Consider the following 19873-nt stretch of genomic DNA (forward strand, 5'->3'; position numbering starts at 1 on the left):
TTTTTGTTATTGTAATTTTAATTAAAGACAATTAAGTGAATAATTGAACGATATAGAACCGTTTAATGACGAACTCGAGACCAATCTTTGCATTTTTTTCTGTCGAGCCGATTTCATTGAATCGTGTATCGAGTACGGCTATGTTCATTGAAATATAATGAATATGTTCATGTAAATAAAGAGTTTCATGAATAATAACATGTAATTTACTTGCCTTACTAACACTAATAGTTTCTCTTAAAAAAACTGCGCAAGTAACATCAATTTTGCGCAATTGGCTGTTGTCAGCCCCAAGCGAAAAAAAACCGGCCAAGAGCGTGTCGGGCCACGCTCAGTGTAGGGTTCCGTAGTTTTCCGTAATTTTCTCAAAAACTACTGAACCTATCAAGTTCAAAATAATTTTCCTAGAAAGTCTTTATAAAGTTCTACTTTTGTGATTTATTTCATATTTTTTAAACTTATGGTTCAAAAGTTAGAGGGGGGGGGACGCACTTTATTTCCTTTAGGAGCGATTATTTCCGAAAATATTCATATTATCAAAAAACGATCTTACTAAACCCTTATTCATTTTTAAATACCTATCCAACAATATATCACACGTTGGGTTTAAAATGAACATAGTAAAAAAAAATCAACCCCACTTTACATGTAGGAGTATACAGAGTTCACCACAGTCTTGTCTTGTTATTTACCTCCGGTACCTCCTACATTATATGGCGATCCTGCCAGTCGGGCTGCACCAGGCAGCCCCAGCTTAGACTCCACCAACGCTCCATCATCACGGGCCCCGTCGCAGCAACATGGCTCCGCACCACAACATCAAGGCCCGCATCGAACCAGCACCACGCCGCCAAGTCACACCAGCCACGCTAAGCGTCGCCGCCCCAGCAGCACTAACATTCAATTGGACAGAACAATGCGAAGACGCGTTCAAAAACTTAAAAATAACCATCACAACCACTACCACCACAAAGATGGACAACAAGAAGATCGAGCGGCAATATATAGAAGTGGCCATGCGTAAGCCGAGCGCCGTCGGACCCAGCCCAGCGCAACATCGTCCACCAGCTACTCCGCACCGCAGCGCCACGGCCCCTTCGCAGCACCGCGGTCCCTCCGTAACGCCACAGGTTCGCACCGCAGCACCACGACGCACTTGGCGGCACCGCGTGCCACACCCGCCCCAGCCCAGCACACAAACAGCGTATCAGGGTAAAATATAATCCATTACATATTCACACTGATCGTTATTATGTTTCCATAATATATTTTAATTTTTTCTTATATATATATAAAAATAAGTATATTAAAGTTCTTGTAGGTATTAAAAAAAAAAAATGTTTATAGAGAGTTATAAAAAACACCAGATTTTTTTTGTAAGACTATTTGAGTCTATCAGACATCAGAAATCGATTAGTTCATAAATGACTATACTTCAAAATAACAAAAGAAAAGACAAACAGACTCAATAAACAAATCATAATAAAAATTTCTAAAAGTTAAATAGTAGATCGCGGAAAATTCATACGAAACTATCAAGTTTCACATAATTAATAACTACCTATAAAAGGTGAAACAACTCTGTCACGACATCTTATAATACATAAATCAGGACTCATGTTCCATGAAAAAAAAAAAAAAAAAAATCATATAGATATAAAGTATCTATACAACATACAACTTGTTGAATTCAAATATCCCATTACTGTACAGTATCAAAAGCTTATATGGAACCCAAAAGAAATTCGAAAATCGAGAAATGGTCCCATGCCATTGGTATAAAAATAAAAACTTTTTTTTTCCATATAATTCTGTTTTGTTGCAGTACTATATGTACTATAATAAAAATTAAAGTAATCGAATACAAAATAAAAGTCGTGCTATTGAGATTGACTGATTTTTATCGAATAGAATTAATCTTTTTCTTTCCAATTTATTGTACGGTTCCGGTCGTAAATATATAAAAAAAAACACCTTATCAAACGTATTTACTATTATTCCACAATCAGGCAGGCAGTTAAAAAAAAAACTGACATAGCCTAAATCCAGTAATCACTTAATATTCATAAAATAAAAAAGTGATGTATAGATATTATAATTTATTTTTTCTCTCTCAGTAGTAGCGAGACCGGATAGATCTCAGGGTGGCTAGCCGAATGGCACAATCGCTCACGAAACGCTCACGAAACGAAGCGCTAGTAGATATCTATCTCTATCGCGCTTGCGTATTGGCGCGACAGAGCCAGCGGCGTATCGCTTTCGTTTGGCGTCGGAGAAATGCCATTCGGCTACGGGGCCAGGCTGTAAGGAACTAAGGATAAGGACAATATCAATATATATAAAAAAAAAAAAAATTAAACTGCTGATAGGTAAAATTAATATTATTTAATGATAGTAAAAAGAGGATAATATAAATTGTATAAACTAAAAAAAAAAAAAAAAACATAAGTATGTTTACAAGTAACAAAAAAAAACATAAGACAAACGTCTTGTCGGGAAAGCAAAATCAGTTAAGTGTCGCAACCAACGATTAGCCTGATCACCTAAAAGTTATTGTGACTCTTAAATGCTTTTATGTTTTCAAACCGACATTATTAACAATACTGGGTAGCTAGTAAATTATAATGTAAGCAGAGTACACCAGGATACAAACCAGACACAGGCCCCTTGAAACCAAAACCAATTCGAGCGAGCTCTCAATTGTGAAGGTCCTTGGGCACACGCAAAGCTATTGCGTTCTAATGTGTAAAAGCATATGTCTGGAAAAACATACTACATTTTTGAGTATGTATCAGCGCGCTATAATAAATATATTTTTTTGTATCCTTAATATTTATATATTGTAATGTAGGGTCGGCCGACCGTATGCGCTAAAATGCGCAGTGTACTCTTTAAAAGAAAAGTGAACTTTATGTATCACGAAGAAGCTTACATTATTTCCCAATGCAGACATTAAGGTACTATGGCTCATGGGAATTGATTTCTATATAATACAAGCAGGTATGAAATCCTTGACGGCTGACCATGATTCGATCGAGAATCAATCGTGGAGACTCTTGGACACACAAAATAGTGTGATGCTTAAAAGCAATGCCTGAATGTATGAATAATACTAAAAGTATAATTGTAATCGCCAGTAGTAAAAAAAAAACACCTAACAAATTTAGTAAGCAGGTTTTATCTGCGAAAAAGAGGTGTAGGTACTAAAAACAAATACTTTTACCCCAAACAAAATTGATATCACAAAACGACATAGGTATAAAAATTTATTAAAATAGGAATACAAATCTAAAAAAAAAAACACCATAAAATAACAGAGGGGATAAGAATATGAAAAATAAAAATAACCACAATACTCACTACATCAATCGCTATACGTACATTTTTTTTTAACTCAAATCACAAGTCAGAATTGCTGCATACACAACTCACAAAAGTAACTAGAATACAAATATCATATATTTATTTATTTAAACTTTATTGCACAAATTTACAAAAAAGAGTACAAATGGTGGACTTAACGCCTTAAGACATTCTCTGCCAGTCCACCATTGGGTTAATATATATTATTACCTCAAAATTAGAAAGTTCAAATAAACTAACTACCTAATGTATATTTTATCTCGAGCACAAAAAAAAAAACAACAACTGAACTACCAAATAAATTAACACCTCTTGGCATTCTCTTGTAAAAAAAATAAATAGCGTGACTACGCTATACAAATAGTTTAAATCATCTATAAAAATACCACAAACAATCAGACCTTACTAAAATAAAATGACAAAGATATAAATAACTCGAATACAACTCACGTACAAACACGTTAACAAAAAAAAAAAACAACCAACTTAATACAAATAAAAAGCCAGCCAACAATAAATTTCAAATTAATCGGTATCAAAAATTCAAAAAAAAATTTTTTTTGAAGTCGAACTACTTTCACCACAATATAAATATTAAATACCCAAAACCAAAAGTGTAATTGTACGCAACTACATCCTTTATTTTATAGCGTGTAGTAGTAAAACTAAAATCACAAACACAACGCAGCCAAAAAAAAAAAAAATATGAATAGAAAATACTTTAAAAAAAAATACCTAAAGCATAACGCGGAACAAACACGAAATTATTAGTGAAATTGGGTGATGCTTTAAAAGTGATGCCACAATATATGAAATATTATATAATATGTTGTAATTGCCAGCGTGAGCGACAAATAAATATTTTATTTCGGTACCCAGACCAAGGTACTAAGCAGACAAACAGCCATTAATGCGTTGTGTACCCTTATCGTTAGTGATGCAATTGGACTGCAGCACACTTACCGATGGTATTTTATCCCCTTTAGCACAAATACATAATTGGAAAAAAAAAATATAGATTGATAGATAATAACAAAATATTATTATCTAACTAAGATTTATAAAGCATTTCTGGATAATGCTACTAGTAATTAAAACATATCAACAGATGACGCCATCCAAATAAGGAATCGCTAAAGCGCATCAATTACATATCATATTACATATCTCAGTATAAGTAAACACCTGTCATGCAACAATGTAATCATTTACCAGCTTATGAATGAAGTGTTATATATAGACTAGTAAGTAAATTATGTACTATAAGTATACCTACCGATAGCTTTAACTTTTTTTTTTTAATTGTATGTTTAAGATCTAGATTGTTTAGATAAAATATTATACCTGTAACCATTAAGATATACCTATATGTAAACAAAAAAAAAAAACTTCTAACTAAACTATTTCTTGTATCCTGAACAAATAAATATGTATTGAGCTGAGTAACAGCCATAAATGAAAATGCGTGCCCTTGCCGTTTGTGATGCACTTAGACTGCAAACAAAAATACGGTTATATTGTTTTTTTTAATACCTTTCACATAAATACATAAGTAAATAGGACAGATAAACACAAAAAGATTACATTCAAATATCTTATTGAAGTTTAAAAAACATTTATTGTATTGTATTGTATTCGTTTATTTCAGACAGAACAGTCCATATTGTTACATTACGTTACCCTTTCATTTAAAATTAAAGCTATAAAATTCAATAATAAATTTTATGAATTGATATTAAAACATATGGTCGGATGACACCATCCAAATAAGGAATCTCTAACTCGCAAATATTAAATATCTACACATCTCAGTAACAGTAAAACCCTATCGTGCAACAATGTATTCAATTAACCATAAACCATATTTAAAACTGAATTGTTGATAAACACAAGTATTTATCTTGGACATGACATTAATAATTATGTAAAATGCAAACTACATTAACTATTTCTTTAATTTTAAGTGTGTTTTTTTTTTAGTGTATAAACTTAGCTATAATGCCTTACCTGGTTTCAGAATGTAGGCACCCTAGATAATAATTATTAAAAAAAAAGGGTGAGCATGTACCTATTCCTAAAAAAAAAAAAAATTTTTTTTTTGTTTACTGCTATACATTCAAATATATGCTAAATACATACGTTTTCAACTTCTCCTCAATGATACTAATAAATTAATCTCAAGATCAGATGCCACCATCTAAATAAAGAATCGCAAAATGCGCAACAAATATGCAGGTTGATACTGGTATCATATTATTGCTGAGATGTCAGAAAAAGTAAACATCTGTTCAGGTAGCAATGTAGGTATTCATTCACTATCTTAAGTTATGAATAAAATATTATAAATAGACTTTGTAAGCAAACAATGTATTCAGCTAGCTTTAAGATTTATTTTCATATATATTAACCAAATGTGTAACCAATAGAATTAAGTACTAAGATTTATTTTAATATGTTAAACAAAAATGTATAATCAATAGAATTAAGTACATAAACATAAGTCAAAAATAGTTTAAGTAATGAACTATTTTTGTCTTGAAAAAAAAAAGGGGAAAGCTGTAGTGAGGTCACAGTCATAGCAGCGTCATACACTCACACATCTTAAACAGATAACCTTTAGAGAACATTAGATTAACAATAAGATAATAAAGTATCAAGTATCAAGTACCAATTAACCTTTGAAATATGAGAACATAGTATCATGGAATAGATACCATGATAACTCCCACATAAATAGATAATTAGATAATATCCTACTATATAAACACGATGTATCTTCAGTCAAATATACAGAGTTCACCACAGTCTTGTCTTGTTATTTACCTCCGGTACCTCCTTCATTTCAACATGTAGGAGGGGTACCCTAAGAAAACATTTTTTTCCATTTTTTATTTTTGCACTTTGTTGGCGTGATTGATATAAATATTGGTACCAAATTTCAACTTTCTAGTGCTTACGGTTACTGAGATTATCCGCGGACGGACGGACGGACGGACGGACGGACGGACAGACATGGCGAAACTATAAGGGTTCCTAGTTGACTATGGAACCCTAAAAAAGGAGTTCAAAAGAAAATAATTGATATCGATTAAAATTATCATACATAAATTTCAGACTCTAAACTTATTATCGACCCCCAGAGCAACAGAACAATGGCAGAGGGATGGTGTTATCTGTTTGAGGCCAATTATGTCTGTCAGTGAGTCAATACGAATTACATACTAGCTTTGCAGCCGAGATTCCTTTCGGCGAACGATCGCACTTAACGTGGAAGAAATGTTTTTTTCTTTTTGTCATACAGGGTACGTGTTTTTTTATAGTTATGATATTTGGAAGCCGGTTCTGAACGCTACAGGCCCCGACTTACTGAAAGCAATATTAATGCGAAGATTGCGAAGACAAGGCCACCCGACCCATGTCTCGTCGATGCTTTCACGGCTTAATTTTGCGTAATGCGGCCTAAAGCTCACCACTTGCGATTTATTAACGAGATAATTCAAACAAGCTTCCATTAACATAAAAAATACAATACCTATACAACATTTGTACTAGCTTTGTTGCTCGTAAGTAAGCTGTTTGTTGATCGTAGGCTGCGGGCAGTTATATCACCAATTTCGTTAGGTGAATAAAAAAATGTAAGGAAAATCTTAGACACGACATTCTCATTTACAACTACAAGCCCTTTTTTTTGTCTTTTTTTTAGTATGTATAGGTAGACGTTTGACCACGATCACACCTGATGGTAAGTGATGATGCGGTCTACGGTGGAGCACGCTTACCTATGAGTTTCCTTTCGGCCACACATGCAAAGTTAAAGCTAGTACAGCAGTAGTAGGTATGTAAAGCTAGTACAAATGTTGTATAGGTATTGTACTTTTTATGTTAATGGTAGCCTGTTTGAATTATCTCGTTAATCAATCGCAAGTGGTAGTCGAAATAAAAAAAAACCTATAGATTCTACAGGAACCACGAGATGGAAGATCAAAGGGCCTACTGCGAACTACATCCGACGTGTCGCATCCATGGTGCCAACTTTGCAAATGAAGAGAGAGAAAACACGGCGTCGTACGTTGTTCGCCGGTACCAATGGGCGAGAACTGGCGAGAACCGTCTGGACGTTCCAGGGTGCGTAGCCAAATGAACAGCTTACGATATTATCGTAGCTAGTTATTTCTATCGCACGCTATTGACATGACAGAGCCAGACTGCGTTTCGTTCAGCGTCTAGCGTCAACGATTATAATTTTGGCTAGGTAGGTATTGCTGGAGAAACGAAGTGCAATCAAACATTACCGAACTCGGCGTGTGCCGGCAGCTTTCGATAGAAGTAGTGGCTTTAGACAGAGAAGTATGGCGATTGGCGGTGTCTGGCGTTAGACCTGATTTATACGGCGTGCGAACTCGCATGCGATTTTAGTTACATTGCGGGCTGTTGAGGGTACATACAATTTTGCACAGCCATCAAATACCGCAATGTAATAAAACTCGTCTGCGAGTTCTCGTACCGTCTAAATGGGTCCTTAAGGGGGCAAATTCCGTTTCGAGTCGCTACGCCACAGCAGTAAATAAATAAGTTAGTAAGCATAGATCCAAAACTTATTCTGCATTAATTCATCGAAATCATCTGCGTCGTTTAATCTAAATCGGATCATCACTTTACATGGAACAATGTAACAATGACAGTCGTATAAAGATAAGGCTTTGAAAAAAAAAGAATAATCTGTACAACTTATTTAAACTTCCTTTATTCGTCACAGAATCGGAAAATGGACCAACAAATAGTCGATCAAGCAGTCGGATGGCGATAATCGATTCGTAGTTTACTGCAGTCAAACTACTTAAATTAAGGAAATTAGATTTCTACGGTATGTACTTTTCAAACACATGATTTGCATACAATCAAACAATATGAATGAAGGTAACTTGTTCATGTGGGTATCATAAAATTCATAAATATCATTATACCTAAGTTTTCGGAGCACGTGTAATTCTAATTGTCAAGTAGACAAGGGAAAGGACGGGAAATATATTATTCATTGCGATCGCACCGCGTTCTATCGCTATTCTTAAGTTTTAGAATATTACACAATTCAGCATACCCAAATATATTTATATGAAATCAATTTAACGCTTTGTTTCCCTCTATTGCTCGCTCTCGCTATAGAAATGCGACAGCGATAGCATGTTTCGTTCTATCGCAAGTGACTGACAGGTTCGCTACGCAGTCAGGGGTGGGAAACGTAAGATTATGTACCTAAGGCCCACTTGCACCACCCCCCACCCCCTTAAGTCAAGGTTATTGGGCTGTCAACTGTCAAATTACATATAAAATGATGGGTTAACCCTCCATTTTCGGTGGTGCAAGTGACCTTAAGTAAAGTAACCTTATTTTAGCATGTGACTGATAGTCCGTTATGAGACTGCGGCCTTGAGGATCAAACTACCCAGCACATAGTCGAACGATGCCCTAAGAGACGTTTCCAAGGCAGCCCGGTGGATCTCTATACCAATTTGACACCTGACGCGATCGGTTGGTTGCGTAACCTGGATGTCGACTTATAATATTAATTGTCTGCAAATATACGCCATGCGCTTAAATAATAATTTTAGCATGTGGCATTTTAGTTTGTGGCCGCTAATGTTTTGAGTTTGGACAGGGGCGGCTCACTCCGCGATCCTTTCGCCGCGCTACAAGTACATGCCGGCGGCCGCGAGTTCGCGGCCCATTCAGTGGCGACGACCTTCGCGCGGCGCAATAGAATTCAATGTCGTCTGCACTCGTGCGGTCCGTTTGTTAATGTAGGTAAGAATTTAGAATGGCGGCGTTTTGTGAACATCAAAGGAGTGAGCCTTCTGTACTTGTACTATTATATATTCTGTGGTTTGGACGGCACGCGGCAATCAAAACATAACGTTTTAACAACACAACTCAATGTCAATACGCAGCAGTGTGTGATGTAACATGGGATAGAAATACTCGTACATTCAATATGTTATTGCAAGCGTATTTTATCGTTTCCGACTCGCGTGAATACTTCAGCTGAAGAGTTGACGTAAATTAGTGAATTTGCCTGATTTTCAGATTTGTGTAAGTAAAGTTACGTTGCCGAGAAAATTATACCGTAGATAGCATTTTAATCTTATTCAATAAAACATTAGACATAAATTAGGTAAAGCGCTGGTGGCCTAGCGGTAATAGCGTGCAACTTTCAATACGGAGGTTGCGGGTCCAAACCAATTAGTTTTTCGAGACTTAAATTGTGTAAAACATCATTAGATATTTTCCAGTTGCTTTTCGGTGAAGGAACATATCGTGAGGAAAACATAAAAAAGCCTTTAATAAAGGATGAAACAAAGGGTAAAGCATGAAACGTTTCCGATATCCGTTGATCCGCATCGTTCCGTGCAAACACGCACGTTTACATTGAATTAATTGAAAAACCAAAACTCGAATTGCTCCGGGATATAAAATGACGATGTTTTATTGTATACAAGTTTGATATCCTACAGTTTTGAAGAAATAATAAAATCCGACGAAGGTAGAAACCTCAGCTGTCGTCAACACGTTTGCGACGTTTAGCATCGCATATGTAAAAAGGAAGTAGAATAGAAAGAAGGAACCAGAAGTACATTTACAGTACTAACTTAGATAAAACTGATATTAAACCTGATGTCGTAAAGTTGCATAAGAATGTAGGTATGTGATTAAATCCCAAGAATGACAGACGGCTAAGGGAGGGCAGATATGACAGACGTCAAAGGTCATGTGCTATTAAATGTTAATAGTAAAGACAAAGTTACTCAAAACTAAACATGCGAGTCCACTAGCCGAAAGATTCACTTTTCAAACGTTAAAGCAGATTTTGTGGCAATCGTCTGTTAATAATTTAATATAAGTCAGTGGTGGAGAAAGTACGGCCTGCGGGCCATGTCCGAGCACTGCAGTAAAATGCATTTTTGATTTAAATCTGGTCCTTCTCTAAAACTTCTTCAAATGTTGTACCCCAATGAAAGTTTGTTCGTAACTGATAAGATAAAGCTAGAATTGATGACGTTGAATTGAAATAGAATAGCTGATTAACAAGATTACAGTTCCCAACCTTCTGTCAGTAACAATAGTAAGTAATTGAAACATCAGACAGCTAGTTAGAGTTCATGTCATGTTAATTATCTGCTGTCTCGACTAGTCAACTGCGACAGTGATGAATTTCACTCCTGAATCACTCCAGCCACCATGACGTTTTAATACGTTATTCGATATCGAGAACGTCACGGAAAATTAATACACTTGAAGCTGGTACCACAGAATATATAATAGTACAAGTACAGAAGGCCCACTGCTTTGATGTTCACGAAATGCCGCCTTTTTAAATACTACAAAATTCTTACAAAGAAACGAGCCGCACGTGTGCGGCGTCCGGTGATAGGGTTACCAATGGATCCAAACGAATTAATACTCACATAAAATGTTACACTATAATATTCAAGTCTTGGGTACTTTCTAGGTATATACTGTATTTATATATTTTTGTTCAAGTTCCAACATCACAAGCCTTATTGAACTTTTCCATTGGACTTAATCAGTAGTAGATCTAAGTAAGAATGTCTTATGGTATTTATTTTATTCAATAAGTCTATTTAACTAATATTATTATCATCCATTCCACACGCGGACATCGCTTAAAAAAACCTCGTGACGTAAGGTAACAATATAAAGTGCGAACGTGCATTCCGTGAGAACGCGCGCCACCCCTGAGAAGGCCGCGAACTCGCGGCCGCCAGGATGTACTTGTAGCGCGGCGATAGAATCGCGGAGTGAGCCGCCCCTGCTGGTACGAAAATCCTCAAATTTTACCGGCGACTATCAGAAAGCGTGCTAGCTAAAACAAATTGTTCCTCTATAACGGCAATGTTAAAGCAAAGAAGGCTCACTTGGCTTGGCCATGTGCATAGAATGGATCATACCAGACTCTCGCGTCAAGTCATGTTGAATCAAATGCTAAGAGGCCGGTTGGACGCCCTAAGCTTAGATTTAAGGATTGCTGCAAGAGGTACCTGATCTGCTTTAATATTCAACCTCACATTTGGGAATCTAAGGCTGAGATGAGACCAGAGTGGCGCCGTGACCTTAAAGCGGGTGTAGACAAACATGACGAGGATTGGTTAGAAAGCTTCAGACAGAAAAAACCGGCCAAGAGCGTGTCGGGCCACGCTCAGTGTAGGGTTCCGTAGTTCAAAACAATTTTCCTAGAAAGTCTTTATAAAGTTCTACTTTTGTGATTTTTTTCATATTTTTTAAACATATGGTTCAAAAGTTAGAGGGGGGGGGGACGCACTTTTTTTTCCTTTAGGAGCGATTATTTCCGAAAATATTAATATTATGAAAAAACGATCTGAGTAAACCCTTATTCATTTTTAAATACCTATCCAAAAATATATCACACGTTGGGGTTGGAATGAAAAAAAATATGAGCCCCACTTTACATGTAGAGAGGGTAACCTAATATTTTTTCCATTTTTTATTTTTGCACTTTGTTGGCGTGATTGATATACATATTGGTACCAAATTTCAGTTTTCTAGTGCTTACGGTTACTGAGATTATCTGCGGACGGACGGACGGACAGACAGACATGGCGAAACTATAAGGGTTCCTAGTTGACTACGGAACCCTAAAAACTACGCGCCCCCCTCCCCTGAACTCTCATGTCATATCATGTCTGCGATCGCTGTGGTAGAAGATGCCGCTCTGGTATAGGTGTCTTTAGCCACCGGAGACGTTGCTATCAACCTCCCCCATATTACATGATTTACTAGCCGCTGCAACAATCATCTGCAATAGATGACGTGGCCAATGATGATGATGATGATAACAGAAAGCACTTAACTTAAACACCAATCCAACAAAACCGGGCCGTATTTACTTTGGAAAGTACAACAGAAATGTAAAAGTACGATCCATCAAACCGGAGAGAATGAGACTTAAAACGAAAGGGGATGACCATACTTAAAGCGGTATCTCGTACCAACGTTGTCCTCATTTTCCTCCGTGAATGTTGATATTATTAGAAATATTTTACACAGTTTGATGTATTTTAGTCACAACGAACCTAGTTTTAAAATTTTATTGATCGTTGTAGATTTTTTATACCACGTCGGTGGCAAACAGGTATACGGCCCGCCTGATGGAAAGCGGTCACTGTAACCTATGGACGGCTGCAACTCAAGGGGTGTCACATGCGCGTTGCCGACCCTTTAGAAACTTGAACACTCCTTTTTTGAAGAACCCCATACTGTAGTTTATAGAGCACAAATCCCCTGGTTTCACAGCTTCCTGCCTGCGTTAAATAAAATAAAAATATTTTAATATTTACCATCAAACGTCTACCTACAAAAAAAAATCTCTTTAATTTTTTTTGTAATATTTTTATTTTTTTTTTTAATAAATTAAACTTCCAAAATTTCAAACGTAGGTAGACTAGCTTAGCTAATGATTGGAATACTTATACAAGATTTTCCATATTATCAATACCCAAGGAGGAAAATGAGGGCTACTCTTGTGTGGAGAGTCGGTCGTCCCCTTTCCTCTCGAACCACAATTGTCTCCCTGTCACTTTGCCGAAACTTCTAAATGCTCCGCAAGTTAGGGAAGCTACTTCAAACTTGGACAGGTATTGTGTCGCATCGAATATGGGTACCTGTCCGGTTTATACTACATATATACAGGGTGTTTATTTATTCACTGGTAATTATTTACGTGAATTTATAAGTTATGACTTATGGGACGGGTACAGTAAATTTTATCGCAACTTTTTTAAGGCTACAATTAATATCTAAGTAATTTGTTAAATACGTATTCATTCCATTTACAGATGTTAATGCACCCTGATTATATGCAAAATAATGCTATTTAAAATATAGGCGCTCTACATCAATTGCACATAGTTTAAGTACCATAATTTTTGCAAGAAAAAGTTGATTCACCCATAGACGCTTCTCAATACTTGCAAGTTATTATAAAAGGTAATAAATAATTTATTCATAACGCAAAATTATGAGTTGCTTCTGTATACTTTCACATAAATGCAAACGCACACTGTTCACATAACTGTCCATTATCATTAATACCAATTATTACCCACGTCTATTACCTTGTTTATATCAAGAACCAAATATTTCGGAGACCGGTCTGATGGCGTAGTTGGTAGTGACCCTGCCTGCTAAGCCGCGGTCCCGGGCTCCAATACCGGTAAGGGCATTTATTTGTGTGATGAGCACAGATATTTGTTCCTGAGCTCTGAGTCATGGATGTTATCTATGTATATATGTATATGTATATGTATATTTATATATTAAATATATCGATGTCTGAGTACCTACAACACAAGCCTTCTAGAGCTTACCGTGGGACTCAGTGAATCTGTGTAAGAATGTCCTATAATAATATTTGTTTATATGTATGTATATATATATATATATATATAGTGTGGCTGGGCGGATGACGCCTGACTTTTAATCCGGGTTCAAACCTGGCTTGTACAATGACGTTTATACATACACAGATGCGAATTTCCACGTAAGTAATAAGTAGTAGTAATAAGAGCGCCGTATGTATTGGAAAACTAGTAATCCGATCAACCGTATTGACAATAACTGTCCGAACAATATCAAGTAATATTATTTTATTGCTCGAAAAATAAAGGACATCGTATTGAATAATTCCACAAAACTGTGTTACGTAAAAACTTTCCTTTACACGTGTATTTTGAATTACAAGCTTTCAAATAATAAAAAATAATAGGTATCAGACCTTAGCAAAATATTTTACTTGGTGTCTACATGATACCCTCAACTAATTTAAAACAGATTTTTTAGAGTAAAAGAGATAGATTCAGAGGTTGATAATTATTTTCACGGTTTCATTTTTGAAAAACAAAAATACGAATAGATTGTATGTCACATTATACGAAAATACTAAAAGTTACACGAGTTAAACATGGACCATCAGTCTGGTCTAGTGGTTATGTGACCCTGCCTGCCTGTTGCTAAGGTAACAGTCTTAGCTGCGACGAGTCGTGGATGTTCTCTACGTAAATAAATGTAGAATTGGTATTAAGTATATTATAATGTTCCGATGTATGACAAGCCGTGGGGCTCTGTCAATCTTTGGAATGATATCCTAATATTTATTTATTGGACCATGAAAATAAAATTAGTTTGTCATGCCATCAATTTATAAAAAAAACCGGCCAAGAGCGTGTCGGGCCACGCTCAGTGTAGGGTTCCGTAGTTTTCCGTATTTTTCTCAAAAACTACTGAACCTATCAAGTTCAAAACAATTTTCCTAGAAAGTATTTATAAAGCTCTACTTTTGTGACTTTTTTCATATTTTTTAAACATATGGTTCAAAAGTTAGAGGGGGGGGGGACGCACTTTTTTCCCTTTAGGAGCGATTATTTCCGAAAATATTAATATTATCAAAAAACGATCTTAGTAAACCCTTATTCATTTTTAATACCTATCCAACAATATATCACACGTTGGGGTTGGAATGAAAAAAAATATCAGCCCCCACTTTACATGTAGGGGGGGTACCCTAATAAAACATTTTTTTCCATTTTTTATTTTTGCACTTTGTTGGCGTGATTGATATACATATTGGTACCAAATTTCAGCTTTCTAGTGCTAACGGTTACTGAGATTATCCGCGGACGGACGGACGGACAGACAGACATGGCGAAACTATAAGGGTTCCTAGTTGACTACGGAACCCTAAAAAAGAATTATTGAACATTAAAGAAATCACTATGGTTTCAACGTGGCTCCAGTTGTAAAAGTATTTTTTTTTGCATTATATAACGTTTTAAAAACCAATAAACACCTTTTATTTGAAAATGTACCAGGAAAGGGGGCTGATGGGGAGGGTTGTGATTAATGACCAAGAAATTTGCCGATAAAGGCATTGTCAGAACATTAAAGCACATGTCATGCCATGCCATTCCATGGATTTATTAAATACTTGTATTTACTTATATTCACACAAAAAAATGGTTTCGGATACCTACGAAATGTATTCAAACAAATCGATCAATGTCAATCTGTTAATATTGAATCTGTTTAACTTTTGTTTGTGTTTCAACAGTGAGTCTTCAAAGAATATAAAAAAAATATAGGACATGCTTTACAGGATGTGATCTTTGGAGAATTTAGAATAGCGATCGTCCCACATATAGGTATAGGTTTTGTTCTGGAACAATCCATTGCCTACTCAAATATAATAAAATCAGATGTGAAGAATGTATCTTGTTGTGACTTAAAAAAATTCGCATGTTCTTAAAAGAACTTTCTCAGAACAACGAAAACAGGAGTTTTGTCAGTGCCTAGATACATATCAGTGGGACGAAATACTCAAAAAAACATCATGTCCTAGTAAAGCTATGGAACTTGTTATGAATGTCGTCAAAAATAAATTTGAAACATACTTCCCTCTAAAAAAACAGTTACTGAAAAAAACTGGACACAAATGGGTCAACGATTCTTTAAGGAAATTACGTGTAAAAATATCACAATTGAAAAATTACATAACGACTCATTCCGACAGCGTCGAGTCTCGCACGCACCTACAACAGCTGGAAAATGAATACTGGATAAAATTACGGCAAGTACGTAGTAATTTCATAAACGGTTGCATATCTAACTGCAAGGATGACATGGGCAGGAGCATGTGGCGTGTCATATCAACGGAGACATGTAAAAATAATAAAGGTAATAGTGCTATCGATGTGTTCGTTAGCCGGTCAGCTGGCGACTGCGTAGGCACGCGCGCCGCCGCCGCCGCTGCGCTGCTAAACCGGTATTACATCGAAACCAACGTTAACAATGCCGTACCGTGCACTAGCACGGCACTTACGTACCTCACGCAATACCTACCTGCTACGTGCCCGCCTTTTAAATTCGAGCCGTTTGGGCTGGATGAGATGATATTCGCATGCAAAAAAATCAAACGAAAGGAATCAAAGGATATAAATGATATGTCGACTCGCCTTATTGACTATTTGCCTCCGACTGTCATCTCACTGCTACTAACGTTGTTTAATGAGTGTGTGTGTCAGGGAACCTATCCAAGCGTTCTAAAGAAGATAAAGGTCCAACCCATCTATAAAGGCAAAGGCGAAATGCATCTGCCTAAGCATTACCGGCCTATATCGCTCATACCGGTAATTTCTAAAATCTTTGAGCGTTTGTTGAGTACCAGGATAATGAATCATATTACAATAAACAACTTGCTAAATCGGCAACAATACGCTTACCAGCCTAGTAGGTCTACCGTGGACGCGGCGCGTGACGTCGTGGCGCGGGTGACGGCGCACCTCGAGGGCGGGCGGCAGGTCGCCGCCGTCTTCTGCGACCTGTCGCGCGCCTTCGAAATGATTGATCACGCGCTGCTTCTCGCCAAACTATCTTCCTATGGGTTTTCAGGCTGCTTCCATGATATCATAGCGTCGTTCCTGAGTGACCGCAAACAGAGCACCTACGTTCTCGGTTCCAAATCTGACCTCGATCCAATAGGAAGCTGTGCGGTCCCTCAAGGCTCCATAATGGGAAACAACCTTTTTCTCCTCCTGGTGAATGATATTTCAACAGCTTGTGATATCCCGGAATACGTAATGTTTGCCGACGACACTTGTCTTATAGTAAACGCAGAAGATGTAGACTCTCTAAAACTAAAGTTATGTCAAGTGATGCACCAAATGGCTTCGTGGTTCTCATCCAACGGTATGCTGCTCAACGTAAATAAAACAAATATTGTACACTTTAAGTTGCGAAAAAAATACCTACCACTTAATATAGTAGCAGATAACGTTCCTGTACCCCAAACGGACTCCTCCAAATACTTGGGATTCGTGATCGACTCCGGGCTGACGTGGACACCGCACATTGACCACGCGTGTGACAGGCTGTCATCGGCGTGCTATGCTCTCTCAAGATTGGCACCAACCTTAACGAGTGAGAACGTCAGAAAAGCCTATTTTGGCTATTTCCACTCCATTTTAATACAAGGTGTTGATCTTTGGGCGACATCTGCTAGCCGAGACAAGATGTTCAAAATGCAAAAAGGGCTTTACGTATTATTGACCGAAAACCAGCTGATCACCCAGCGCAGGAGTTATTTAAAAAGCACCGTATTTTGACTCTGCCCTGTGTTTACATATTAACGGCATGCAAATTCGTCCGTTCGAACCTAAAAAATTATAAAACCTACGGCGAAATAAACCATCGACCGTCGCGCAGACGTGACCTACTAGTGCCCCCTCGCCGTCGGCTAGCGAAGGCCCGTGCGATGCTGGACGTTGTCGGCCCTAATCTATACAACTGTGTACCTACTGACATAAAAGAATCACCTTCCGATGCTATATTTACAAGCAAACTCAAAAAAATGTTATTAGAGTCTGCTTATTATAACATCAACGAGTTCCTCAAAAGGAGTCGTTGTCCCGAAAATCCATAATACCTATGCTTATATATGTTATTCTGGTTGTAACACTGTAATAAAGAGTATATAAATTGTTTATGAACTGTATTACACATTGTAATGTACAAATTTTTGTTGACCTGTAAATTTGGTTATAAATTTACCAATAAAGAAATCTAAATCTAAATCTAAATCTAAAACCACATATATATGTCTCTCAAACCGCTTATTCTGCAGGGCTTGGCCATGATTGGTGCGATATTATGTTAGCACGACATAGACTACCCGTCCTTATGTCATTCTCAGTATTTATTTTCTTTCTTATGTCATTATTATTAATATACTTGGAAACAGAGTGGTCTATGTCGCGACGAGATATTGTCGCGCCAAACATGTGCTAGCCTTACTGACCATGCTTGACTGGTTATAGCTGGTACTGCTATTGAAAACATTTTTAAATTGTATTTTACCATAATAATAAAATTATGGCCGAATTAGCAATTTATTTTAATTGCTGAACTCCTCGTCGTTCCAGTTTAACACAACTAATGAATCTTCAAAATTCTACATTTTAATTACAATTATCTGGCGTAACTTATTAAGCCAACCGTCGTTTCTAAACTTTATAAAAAAATTTAAAGTTTCATTTCTGTCGCTAAAGGATAATTTGAGGCATTATTAAAAATCTTAAATATCAAATTTATTTCTATTAACCTAGGTCAAGTATTCAAGATTCATTAACGTACAAAATTTTTCTTTCATTATACCTAGACGTCGCCGAATTGCTTTGCGAATTTTAAGTTTTCGATTTAATATAATATATTTTATTTAGGTAAGATTCATGTAAACTCTCGCTATATCTGTATTCTTCGCATCGCCATTTTGATTAATCTTCTGGTACTTCACTGAGCCCCCACGTCACAGGCTTGACCTAGTGTGAGGGCTATTGCTAACCATACTGTATTTTATCTCTGAATGTAACTATACCTACTGTTTAATTCCTATATTTTATCTATGTCTGGTAATGAAATAAACTTTTTGTATTTTTGTATTTTGTATATATTTGGACATATGATTTGTCTTGCGCCGAAATTGATGATATCATGAGAATATAATAGCTGATAATTTAATACCAGTACAGGTCTCGCCCATAATTTATGGAAATTTAGGATTATTTTGACTAATATATAGTTATGATAGCCATCTTAAATATTGCCGGTTATAAAAATTACATCCTGTAAAGGTAACTAAGCCATCTTTTTTAGGGTTCCGTAGTCAACTAGGAACCCTTATAGTTTCGCCATGTCTGTCTGTCCGTCCGTCCGTCCGCGGATAATCTCAGTAACCGTTAGCACTAGAAAGCTGAAATTTGGTACTAATATGTATATCAATTACGCCAACAAAGTGCAAAAATAAAAAATGGAAAAAAATGTTTTATTAGGGTACCCCCCTACATGTAAAGTGGGGGCTGATATTTTTTTTTTTATTCCAACCCCAACATGTGATATATTGTTGGATAGGTATTTAAAAATGAATAAGGGTTTACTAAGATCGTTTTTTGATAATATTAATATTTTCGGAAATAATCGCTCCTAAAGGAAAAAAATGTGCGTCCCCCCCCCCCCCCCCCCTCTAACTTTTGAACCATATGTTTTAAAAATATGAAAAAAATCACAAAAGTAGAACTTTATAAAGACTTTCTAGGAAAATTGTTTTGAACTTGATAGGTTCAGTAGTTTTTGAGAAAAATACGGAAAACTACGGAACCCTACCCTGAGCGTGGCCCAACATGCTCTTGGCCGGTTTTTTGACAAATAAATTAGCTGCAACTTTTTATTTGGCGTTCTTATTATTCTGGAGTTTCATTTAGGCAATTGAGAGTAAAAATATCTGATCAAAGTGACCAATAAACGAAAGTAATCGGAAGAGACTTAGGCCTTCAAGGTAAGTCGTCCTTTGTAATGATACCTACTGTAATATTCCCTACATTTAACCGGAAATCTTATACTTTTAAACGAGCAATTCTTGTATATTTATTTA

General features: G+C 36.5%; 2 protein-coding genes across 2 annotated transcripts in view; one reads left to right on the forward strand and one right to left on the reverse strand.

The window, feature by feature from the left end:
* Positions 1–19873, reverse strand: part of LOC125226452 (cAMP-specific 3',5'-cyclic phosphodiesterase-like) — a 729130-nt gene that overhangs the window by 673250 nt on the left and 36007 nt on the right. The window lies entirely within an intron of this gene.
* LOC125226454 lies at positions 15734–17471 on the forward strand. The gene is made up of 2 exons (XM_048130438.1): positions 15734–16577; positions 16840–17471. Exons 1-2 carry the CDS (start codon positions 15798–15800, stop codon positions 16858–16860), a joined length of 801 nt encoding a protein of 266 aa, XP_047986395.1. The 5' UTR covers positions 15734–15797; the 3' UTR covers positions 16861–17471.

This window comes from Leguminivora glycinivorella, chromosome 5 (assembly GCF_023078275.1).
Source record: "Leguminivora glycinivorella isolate SPB_JAAS2020 chromosome 5, LegGlyc_1.1, whole genome shotgun sequence".
Classification (NCBI taxonomy): Eukaryota; Metazoa; Arthropoda; class Insecta; order Lepidoptera; family Tortricidae; genus Leguminivora; species Leguminivora glycinivorella.